The following is an 11,678-nucleotide window of genomic DNA, read 5'->3' on the forward strand; positions in this document are numbered from 1 at the left end:
TGAAGAATGAATTGGGGAGGAGCTTTGATGGAAATGGGGAGATAATGTTGGCCAGAGTGAGGACAATGGCTGGTTAGCTGGAGATAATAATTCTGGAGAACCAGTAGGGCTTGATGTTGGACTGGATGAGAGGGAATCAGGGAGAGGAAGGAAGCAGGGATGGACTGCCAGGTGTCCGGCTGAGGTGCTGGTAGAAATGATAATCCTGGATAAGAAGCAGATTTGTAGGAGAACAATGGGAAAGAATCTACTGACAAGTTTTGATATATTGAGTTTGAGGTTACCTTTGAGAGTTAGGTTGGGTATAGTAGTCTGGAGCTCCTCTGTCCAATAGAAATATAATGGGAGTCACACATGTGATTTTAAGTTTTCTAGTAGCCACATTTTTTTTTAAGGTAGAAACAAACAGGTGGAATGAATGTTAATGAGACATTTATATTTTATAATGCGCAGTGTGTCTCAATTTGGACTCATCACTTTTGAAGTGTGTCTGGTGGCTACTGTAGGACAGCGCCGTTCTGGACCTAAGGAGCTTGTTTAGGCTGCAGATAGGGAACTGGGAATTAGTATGCATATAAATGATAACTGAACTTTGTGCATAGGTGAGATCAGCAATGTGGAGAAAGAAAATACTGATATTTAAGGGATAGGAAGAGAAAGAGCAACTAACAAAGGAGAATGAAAGAGATTGGCAGTTCTAGTACTTCTCAGAGGGTTCCATTAGGAGCTGCCCATGATCCAGCACTCGCCATATTTGCATGGAAGTTGTTAGTGGGAGGGGAAAAAAAAGCAAAGGAATATGTTCATTTTCCATTTCTCTTAGGTTTACGAGGCTCTATCTTAAGTTTTTTCCAGCAGAAAGCAATGTACCTGGGATATGTTTTTGTAGTTCCAAGCCGAATGTACTTTGTTGAAGTATACTTTAATGATACAGCTTTAATTTTATACATTGTCAGTATATTAAAATGTTCCTCAAATGCCTCTCTTTTGCAAAACTGTTGTCTATATATATAACATGTTTGTTATTACAGATCAATCTCAACGAGGTAGCCTCTTCACTCTCTTTTTGAACAATCCTCTAATGGCCTTCCTATTTGTCTCTGGATTGTCAAGCATGCGTAGAGGCCTATGGGAAAAGTGTCAAGAATATCTTCGAAAAATCAACCGCGATATTGCCCAGCTACTGACCCATTCACGTTCAATAGGTACCCTACTAATCTAACTGCACACTTAACAGAATGTACTATAATGGTTTAAAATTGTTTAAATTGTTTGAATTTGTAAAGGTATTTGTTGAAGGCAGGAAAGTTGAGAAGGTTTTCCTGAACATTTCTTGCCTTTTGAAATGTATTTTCCACTTAAGTATCCTTTTACTGTCACTTTTCTCCTCTTTGCAGATCAGGCATTTCTCCAGTTTTTTGGAGATGAATTTCTTCGCTTGCTTCTCACAAGATTTATCTTTTGTTCAGCCACCATGAGGATGCACAAGATTTTTCGGGTAGGCAAAGAATATCATTAAAGATCAATTTTGCCATTTTAGGTATTTAAGAGTCATATATTTCACTTGTATTAAATAAACTTTGACTAGGTCCAATATAATATTCACATATTAATATGTAAGGTATAAAGATGAACAATCTAAGGCACATCTGAGTAGCTACCACCCAGTTTAAGAAGCAGAAAGTTTTCATTACCTTTGAGGCCCCTCTGTGGGTCCTCCCTGATCCTGTCTCCCCTCTTTAGTTTTAATGAAACTAAAACCCTGAATTTTATAATTGTCATTTGCTTTTCTTTATAGTTTTGTCACATGTTTTTGTGTTCCTACACAACATGTTCATGGATCCATATTGTACATATTCTTCTGCATCTTGCTTTTTGACTCACTGTTACATTCCTGAGATTGAGCCATGTTGATGACTGACTGTAGCTTTCATTCATCCGTTTTCACTGCTATATAGGATTCAATTGTTTGACTATACATCCCAAATTACTCATTATCTACTGATAATGGCCATTTGGGTTGTTTCTGGTTTGTTATTATTATAAACGATGCCACTGTGAAATCTTCCATCAGTTACCTGGCACACACATATAAGATTTTCTCTGCGGAACATACTAGTAGTGGACTGCAGGGTCAGACACTATAGATGTATTCAGCCTTACGAGTTAAAGCCCTGGTTATACCAGTTTACGCTTGCAGTAGCTGTGTGTAAGAGTTGCTATTGGTCTAATCCTTGCCAACACTTGTTGCTGTCATTCTTTGTGTTTCATGTGAATCTGGTGGGTGCAAGTAATAGCTCATTGTGCTTTCAAATGTCATTTCTGGGATTACTCTTGAGGTTGAACAACTTTTCATATGTGTTACTCTGTGTTCGTCTTTATGAAGAGTGTGTTCAAGTCTTTGGTCTGTTTTGCTCTAGGTAGATTGTTTCTTTCTGTGTATTCATGTAACTAACACTCTTCAGTGAGGTTTTAAAAAATTTAGCCATTTTTCACTTCTTATAAGTAACATTTGGTTCTTTTTCAAATATGCTTAAATATTCTCAAAAGTCTTTTGCCATTTTTAGTTTTAAACTATGATATTTTTTCCATTTTATGACTGTAATTTTAAAATGTGGAAGAGTTTTGCAGTGAATACCCATATACACACTAGCTGGATTCTGCAGTTAACATTTTGGTATATTTGCTTTCTCACATATTTGTCCATTTATCCATCTCTCTTTTCAATTATCAGTTCATCTCAGTTTTTGATGCATTTTGAAGTAAACTGTGGACTTCACCCCTCAACACTTCATCATGCATATAAATAACTGAAAATTATATTTATTTACTTCTTTTTTTAATGTAAAGTTTGCATACAGTGAAATGCACAGAACTAAAGTGTACCATTAGATGAGTTTTGACAAATACATACTCCTTTGTAACTCAAACCCCAATCAAGTAATACAACATAGCATCATTCCAGAAAATTTGCTCCACACCCCTCTCCAGTCAGTCCACTACCCATTATCCCAGAGACAATGCTCTGTTTATTATTTTCACTACAGATTAATGTCACCTATTCATGAACTTGAATTATACAGTGTAAACCTTATTTGATCAAGCATGTTCTTAATATTCATCTGTGTTGTTTCATGTAGAAGTAACTCATTCCTTTTGAGTAGTTCCATTTTCTGAATATATCACAGTTTATTTAGGCCTTCTCTTTTTTTTTTTTTTGGCTTCATCAGGTCTTAGTTGTGGCACACGGGACCTTTGTTGAGGTGTGCAGGATCTTTCGTTGTGGCGCACAGGCTTCTCTCTGGTTGTGGCACGTGGGCTTCTCTCTGGTTGTGGTGCACGGGCTCCAGAGTGCATGGGCTCTGTAGTTTGCGGCGTGAGAGATCTCTCATTGAGGCCCGCGGGCTCAGTAGTTGTGGCTTGTGGGCTTAGTTGCCCCGTGGCATGTGGGATCTTAGTTCCCCGACCAGGGATCGAACCCACGTCCCCTGCATCAGAAAGTGGATTCTTTACCACTGGACCATGAGGGAAGTCCCCTAGGCCTTCTCTTTTTGATGAACACTTGGGCAGTTTTAAACTTTTGACTATTATAGATAAAGTGGCCATGAACATTCCTATACAAGTCTTTTCCAGACTTACGTTTTGAATTTTCTTGGTCATAGAGTAGGTATGTCTTTAGTTTTATAAGAAACTGCCAGACTTTTTCTCAAAGTAGTTTTGTCATTTTCTTTTCCCAGCAACTGCATGTGAAAGTTGCTCTACATCCTTGTCAACACATAGTGTTGTCAGTCTTAAATTTTAACCAGTCTGTTGGATTTATAGTGGTATCTCATTGTATTGGTTGGCCAAAAAGTTCATTCGAACCTTTTGGCCAACCCATAGTTTCAATTTGCATTTCACTGATGAATGAGGATATTGGACGTCTTTTCATGTGCTTGTTAGCTGCATTTTATCCCATTCTGTTGGCTTGCCTTTTCGTTTTCTTAACAGTGGCTTTGAAGACTAAACTTTTAAAATTTTGATGAAGTTTGAACGAATCAATTTTTTTTTCTTTTGTGGTGAGATTTATCTAAGAAATCTCTGTCTATCCCAAAGTCACAAAGATTCTAGGAGTTTATAGTCTTAGCTTTTACATTTAGTTCTATGATATGAGTTAACTTTTGTTTACAGTGTGAAGTAAGGGTTAAAATTTCTTTTCAGTATGGGTATGAAATTGTTCTAGTATCTGTTGTTGAAAAGATTATCCTTTTTTCATTGAGTTACTTTTGTTATTTTTTGAAAATCAGTCAACCATATATGTATAGGGATATTTCTAGACTCTAAATTCTGTTCCATTGACTGATAGCATTTTTCTCTAATATACTGCTGCCTTGATAATTGTAGCTTTATAATAAGTCTTGAAATCTTTGTAGTGTGAGTCCCCCCTGCCATTGCCAAAATGTTTTATGTGTTTTAATAGTTCTAGAAGATCCTTTGCATATCTATGTGAATTTTATATTTTGATTGGGATTACATTTAAATCTATATAATCAATCTGTAGAGAGTTATATTTTAATAATATTGAGTCTTCCAATGAATTAATATGGTATATCTCCCCATTTATTTAGGTCTTCTTTAGTTTCTCTCACCAATATTTTGTGGTTCTCATCATACAGGTCTTACATGTGTCTTATTAAATTTATTCCAAAGTATTTCAAGTTTTGATGATTTGTAAATAGAATTATATTTTTTATTTCATTTTCCAATTATTTGTTGCTGATACATAGAAACAAATGTTTTTATGTATTATCAGCTAATAATGTTTTCTAAATTAACCTGTGGGACTTCCCTGGTGGTCCAGTGGTTAGGACTTCGCATTCCAATGCAGGGGGTGCAGGTTCAATCCCTGGTCAGGGAGCTAAGATCCCACGTGCCTCGTGGCCAAAAAGCAAAACATAGAACAGAAGCAATATTGTAACAATTTCAATAAAAACTTTAAAAATGGTCCACATCAAAAAAATCTTAAAAAAAATAATAAATTAACCTGTATCCTGCAATCTTGCTAAATTGAAGTATTTGCTTTGTTACCTTTCTGCGTATTCCTTAAGGTTTTCTATCTACACGATCATGTCATCTTCAGACAAAGGCAGTTTTACGTCTTCCTTTCCAATCTGTATGCCTTCTATTTTGTGTATGCGTGTGCTTTTATCAGGGCTAGGTCTTACAGCAAAATGGTGAATAGAAGTAATGTGAATGAATATTCTTGCCTTGTTCCTGGTTTTAAACGAAAAATTAATCATTTACCATAAATTATAATGTTAATTGTTAGTTTTTCATACACACCCTTTTTCAGGTTGACTGAGCTCCTTTCTCTTCCTATTGCTGAGTTTTTATCAGGAATGGGTATAAAAGATTGTCAAATACTTTTTTTCTGCATTAATTGATCCTGATATATATTAATCCTGTTAACATGGTGAATAGCATTGATTGAACCTTGTATATCTGGGCTAAACACATTTTGTGGTCATGTATTATCCTTTTGCATTGTTTGATTCATTTTGCTAGTATTTCCTTTCGGATTTTTTATCTGTTTTTATGAATGATTATGGTATGGTATTTAATTTTTTCTTGTGATGTCTTCATGTGGTTTCGTTATCAGGGTAGTGCTGACTTCATAAATTGAGTTGGGGTGTGTTTCATTCTCTTGCATTTCTTAAAGAGTTTCTTTTCAATTGGCATTATTTCTTCCTTGAATGATTGGTAGAATTCATCAGTGAGGCCATCTGGACCTGGAGTTTTCCTTTTGGGGATGTTTTAAATTATGAATTCAGTTTCAAAGGCTATTCATGTTTTCTATTTTGTTCTTAGTTTTAATCACTTGTGTCTTGCAAGTCATTTTCTAATTTATTGCCAAAAAATTGTTGATAATATTCCTTTATCCTTTTAGTCTCTGTAGACTCTCTAGTGATTTTTCATGACTCATATTGGTAATGTTTCCTGTCTTTTTTTTTTCCAGTCTAGCTAAAGGTTTGTTAGTTTTAATGATCTTTCCAAATAAACAGCTTTTACTTTCATTGATTTTTTTTTACTACTGTTTGTCTCTTTTTTACTTAATTTATTTCCATTCATACTTTATTATTTTTCTTCTTTTTAATTAATTTTATTTTAATTTGCTCTTTTTAATTTCTGTTTTAAAACTTAGATTGAGGGCTTCCCTGGTGGCGCAGTGGTTGAGAGTCTGCCTGCCGATGCAGGGGACACGGGTTCGTGCCCCGGTCCGGGAATATCCCACATGCCGTGGAGTGGCTAGGCCCATGAGCCATGGCCACTGAGCCTGCGCGTCTGGAGCCTGTGCTCTGCAACGGGAGAGGCCACAACAGTGAGAGGCCCGCGTACCGCAAAAAAAAAAAAAAAAAAAAACTTAGATTGAAAACCTTTTTCTCTTCTAGTACAAGCACCTACCCTTTAAGCTTAACTGCTTTAGTTATATGATTTCAATACTTTTAACTTTATTGAGACTTGTTTTATGACCCAGCATGTGAATTATCTTGGTGAAGATTCTTTCTGCACTTGAAGAGACTATGTATTAGATGCTATTCTAATACATGGTATTAGATATATACTTCTGCTATTATTAGATGGAGTGATGTATAAATGTCAATTCAGCTTGATGTTCCAAGTATATTTAATAGTGTTCTTCAAGTCTTCCATATTCTTATTTTTTTCTTTTTTTTTTTTTCTTTTTGCGGTACGCGGGCGTCTCACTGTTGTGGCCTATCCCGTTGCGGAGCACAGGCTCCGGACGTGCAGGCTCAGCGGCCACGGCTCGCGGGCCCAGCCGCTCCGCGGCATGTGGAATCTTCCCGGACCAGGGCACGAACCTGTGTCCACTGCATCGGCAGGCAGACTCTCAACCACTGCGCCACCAGGGAAGCCACAAGTCTTCCATATTCTTAACTTATTTTCTATCTGCTTATTCTATCCCTGATAGAGAAGTATCTAAACCTCTAATTATACTTGTGAATTGGTTAGTTTCTCATTTTGGTGCTGTTTTTTCGTTGTTCATTTTGAAGCTGTTATTGAGTTTGTACATACTTAGAGTTGTTATGTCTTGTTGAAATTACCCATTCATCATTATGAACTGTCTTTATGTGTGGCAGTATTCCTTGATCTGCAATCTAGTTTGTGCAATATTAATATAACTATACCACTTTTCTTCTGATTTGTGTTTGTATGGAAAATCTTGTTTTATTCTTTTACTTTTAACCTATATCTGTCTTAATATTTAAAGTGGAATTCTTTTCAACAGCGTTAGGTACTGCTTTTTTATCTAGTTTGACCATATCTACCTTTTACTTGACATTTTTAGTTTTAAATTACATTTAAATTAAGTATAATTCTTAATATAGTTTGAGTTAAATATACTATTATTTGTTTTCTATTTGTCCTGGCTGCAGTTTGTACCTTTTTTCTTTCTCTCCTGCCTTCATTTTCATTTGATTTAATTGAGGTTTTCTTTGTTTTAGAATTCTATTTTAATAACACTGTAGATTTATGCTATATCTCGTTTTGCTTTTTTAATATCACTTTACATTTAATGTAATTATCTTAACATAGTATTCTTCCATTTTCTCCCTCCCAGTCTCTACTATTATTGTCATTTGACTTTTGAGTATGATATATACTATTTGATACTTTGTGGTTATCATAGCATTAAACAGTCAATTATCTTTTTTTTTTTTTGCCACGCCATGCAGCATGTGGGATCTTAGCTCCCTGACCAGGGATGGAACCCGCACACCCTGCAGTGAAAGTGTGGAGTCTTAACCACTGGACCGCCAGGGGAATTCCTAAAAAAATTTTAATGAGGAGGAAAAGCTTATATATTTATTATTTCTGGCACTCTTAATTTCTTTCTTTAGATTTAATCTTCCATCTGGTATCATTTTTCTTACCACAGAATTTCCTTTATCATTTCTTATCGTGCAAATCTGGTGGTAATTAATTCTCTCATTGCTTATTTATCTGAAACAGTATTTATTTCACTCTGGTGTTTTGTGGACCACGTGTTATTTAGAAATATGTTATTTAGTGTTTAAAGTTTGGGAATTTTCAAGATATCTTACTGATTTCTAATTTAATTCCTTTGTGGTCAAATAGTATGCTTTGTATTGTTTGAGTCCTTTTAATTTATTGAAACTTGCTTTATTGTCTAGAATGTGGTCTATAATGGTGCATGTTCTAAGGACACTTGAAATGAATGTATCAATATATGCTGCTACTGTTGAATGAAGGGTTCTATAAATGTCTGTTAGGTCTTGTTGGCTTATAATGTTGTTCAACTTCTTTATAGCCTTATTGATTTTCTGAATAATTGTTCTATTATTACAATGTGTAATGTGTGTTTTCTTCTGGCTGTTTTTAAGATTTTCTCTTTATATTGGTTTCCTACAATTTGATTATGATGTACTACCTTGATATGCTCTTCTTTGTTGCTTTCTTCCTGCTTGGGGTTTATTGAGCATCTTAGAGCTATCTAAATATCAAGATATTTAATATATTTTAGAATATTTTTGGCCATTATTTCTTCAAACATTTTCTCTACTCCTCCCTTTCTCTTTCTGGAGCATCAATTACATATATGTTAAACAACCTAATATTGTCCTACAGGTCAATGGTTTGCTTTTTTTTTTTAAGTGAAAAAAGGTTTATTTATATGCCCTGCATTTTTTTAAATGTCTGTTTTCTCTCTGTGTTTCAGTTTCTGTTGTCTTCAACTTTACTGATGTTTTCTTTTGCAGTGTCTAATGTGCTCTTAATCCTATGTCCATTTAGTTTTTCATTTCAGGGATTACATTTTTCTCACCTAGAAGTTCTTTTTGGTTCTTATAACATTTTCCGTTTTTCTCCTCATTATATTTATGTTTTCTTTCGTGTTCTTGAATGAATAATAATAGCTAAAGTCTTTACCTACTAATACTGTATTCTCTATCATTTATAGGTTTGCTTTTATTGTTTTTTTTCTACTGGTTAGGGGTCTCATATTTCTAATTCTTTGTACGTTTAGTAATTTTCTGTTAAACTGTGAGCATTATGAATTTTCCGATGTTGATTTCTCTATTTTGTTGTCTTTAAAGAGCGTTGGGCTTTGTTCTGGCAGGAGTTAAATTACTTGAACATCTTTTTGACCTTTCCCTGGCTTGTTTTTAAGCTTTTTAAGGGCAGATTTATTACAGTAGCATTAACATACAGATGTAGATTTATTTCAGCCTAGTACTAAGAAGCATGATTTCTCTGGGGTCTCTTTTATATGTCCACTGTTTCAACACATATTCTCCACCCTTGGGGTGTTTGGTCAGAATTCAAACATGTCCCAGCCCTGTGTGAGCTGAGAGAATTGTTCAGTTTACAGTAGCCCCCCAGCAGTTCCTGGTTTTTTGGTTTTTTTTCTTTTTTTAGGGTTTTTGAGCTTTTCATTATTGTCACTCCTCATAGTATTTAGTGTGGTAAAATGAGAATTTAATCTCTGTAATATGTAATTACTGAGGCCTACAGGCACAAGAGAGATAGAAATGACCTTTTAATATATGGACCGTCATGTTAGATGTATAGAAAAATGGTAATTTATTTTTTCAGTAAATTTTAAGTATGTGGCAAAATTGTAGTCTATAGAAAGTACCAAATGAAGAAGAATTTCCAAATGAGAATCACTTTATTCTTGAAATTGTCTTCTTCTTTTGCGTCCATGTGATTACAAAAACTATTTTCTTTTTTCTTTTATTAGTCCTTTTTTTGTTTTTTCCCCTGATCTTTCATCTCTCTTTCTACGGACTCTTTTTTTCACTCTCTTTGCTAATATGCTTAGAAACCTCATCCATTTTCATGGCTATTAATATTTATCTTCATGTAGATTGTATCAGTGTATATATTATATATGTATATAGTATATAGTATGACATAAACTGCTCAAACCTGTGTTCTTCTTTTTTAAAAAATTTATTTTATTTTATTTTATTTTTGCTGCATTGGGTCTTCATTGCGATGCGTGGGCTTTCTCTAGTTGTGGTGAGCAGGGACTACTCTTCATTGCAGTGCGCGGGCTTCTCACTGCGGTGGCTTCTCTTGTTGCAGAGCACGGGCTCTAGGCGCACAGGCTTCAGTAGTTGTGGCTCGTGGGCTCTAGAGCACAGGCTCAGTAGTTGTGGTGCACAGGCTTAGTTGCTCCGCGACATGTGGGATCTTCCTGGACCAGGGCTTGAACCCATGTCCCCTGCATTGGCAGGCGGATTCTTAACCACTCTGTCACCAGGGAAGCCCTCAAACCTGTCTTCTGAGATACGGTCCTGAATTTTCAAATTCTGGTTGATGGGCTGTCCTCTTTGTATAGCCCATTACCTTAAATAAAATATACCTAAAACCTGAAACTTTATACTATCCCCAAATTATCTCCTCCTTTACATCTCTTTTTCTCTGAGTAGCTCTCAACTCTTCTTTCAAGTCATCCATTCCTGAAATCTTAGTCATTTTTGACACCTCCTTCTCCTATAATTAATTGCCCAGGCCCATTAATTTGACCTTTTCAGGGTTTCCCATGTCTTTTCTCTCATTTTAATTTCTACTGAAACATGTATTTATTTATTCATTAACAAATACTTGTTGAAATTCTGTGTATTTTAGGATTTTCCCCCCAGCAAATAGGAATTATATGGTTTCCACAATATAGCATAGTTCCCAGAAATGATAGGCCCCAGTAAATATTCATGAAATAACTCACTAAATGAATATATTGGGTTGAACCATATGAACTTATCATTTTTGGGGTCAAAATGGTCAAATGTCAGCAATTTCGTATGTTCAACAAATATATTACCAATATGAAGGAGAAATATGCATATTAAGTTACTTCTTAATACTGTTCATATTAACAGTAATATTAATGTGTATAATTTTCTTTCCTTAAACTATAAAATTGACTTTTCTCTTCTTTGTTTACCAGGAAACACGAAATTATCCAGAATCATATCCACAACTGCCAAGGGATGAAACAGTGGAGAACCCTCACCTCCAGAAGCACATTTTGGAATTAGCATCCATTCTGGATGTGCGAAACGTGTTCCTTGAGAATACCATAGATGACTATTAGAACAAAAATCCTCTGTTGAAACAAGTTTTCATTTGCCACAGATTTTAAATGGTGCAGTTTTCTAATGTGATGACAGACACATAGTGGTGTTATTTAGTTTTTATTTTTCAATTTAGGACCACCATTTTAAAAACAAGCTGAAAAAAATTGTTCAAACTTTTAGGGTAACTGTTTTAAAATACAATGTTTCAGGTCTTTTAAAAACTCAATCTTGGAATTTTTATTTTTTGGTTTTGAGGTATGGATACTTACCTCTAACATCTGATCCTACACTCATATAGTCACTATTCTCACCCTGAGAAGAGTAAATCATTTATTTTTGTATAATGAGGAAAACCCAACTCTTATACTTGGACCTTAAATGTGTGGATTTGGAAAATATGTAATTGTTCACAAATATGAAACTAGCCAGCATGGACTACTAAGAATCAAGAACAGAGCCCTTCCATAATATTTCTTTTCATTCCAAGTTAGTAGATAGAAAAATGTGTGATTCTTTGAAGCCTAATCAAGATAGTTCTTTTTTTTTTTTTTTTTCTTTTTTCGGTATGAGGGC

General features: G+C 35.0%; 1 protein-coding gene across 2 annotated transcripts in view; it reads left to right on the top strand.

The window, feature by feature from the left end:
• The window catches only part of SCAI (suppressor of cancer cell invasion), a gene marked incomplete at its 3' end in the record, with an annotated part of 136,628 nt that extends 125,506 nt beyond the window's left edge, over window positions 1-11,122 (top strand). For both annotated transcript variants that reach the window (XM_082656971.1, XM_082656972.1), the window contains 3 exons: window positions 1,032-1,205; window positions 1,398-1,498; window positions 10,976-11,122. In XM_082656971.1, coding sequence (XP_082513097.1) covers window positions 1,032-1,205; window positions 1,398-1,498; window positions 10,976-11,122 — 422 coding nt within the window. The remainder of the gene's footprint in view (window positions 1-1,031; window positions 1,206-1,397; window positions 1,499-10,975) is intronic.
• Between the last annotated feature and the right edge of the window lie 556 nt (window positions 11,123-11,678).

This window comes from Grampus griseus, assembly GCF_964374135.1.
Source record: "Grampus griseus genome assembly, chromosome: 6".
In the NCBI taxonomy this organism is placed as follows: domain Eukaryota; kingdom Metazoa; phylum Chordata; class Mammalia; order Artiodactyla; family Delphinidae; genus Grampus; species Grampus griseus.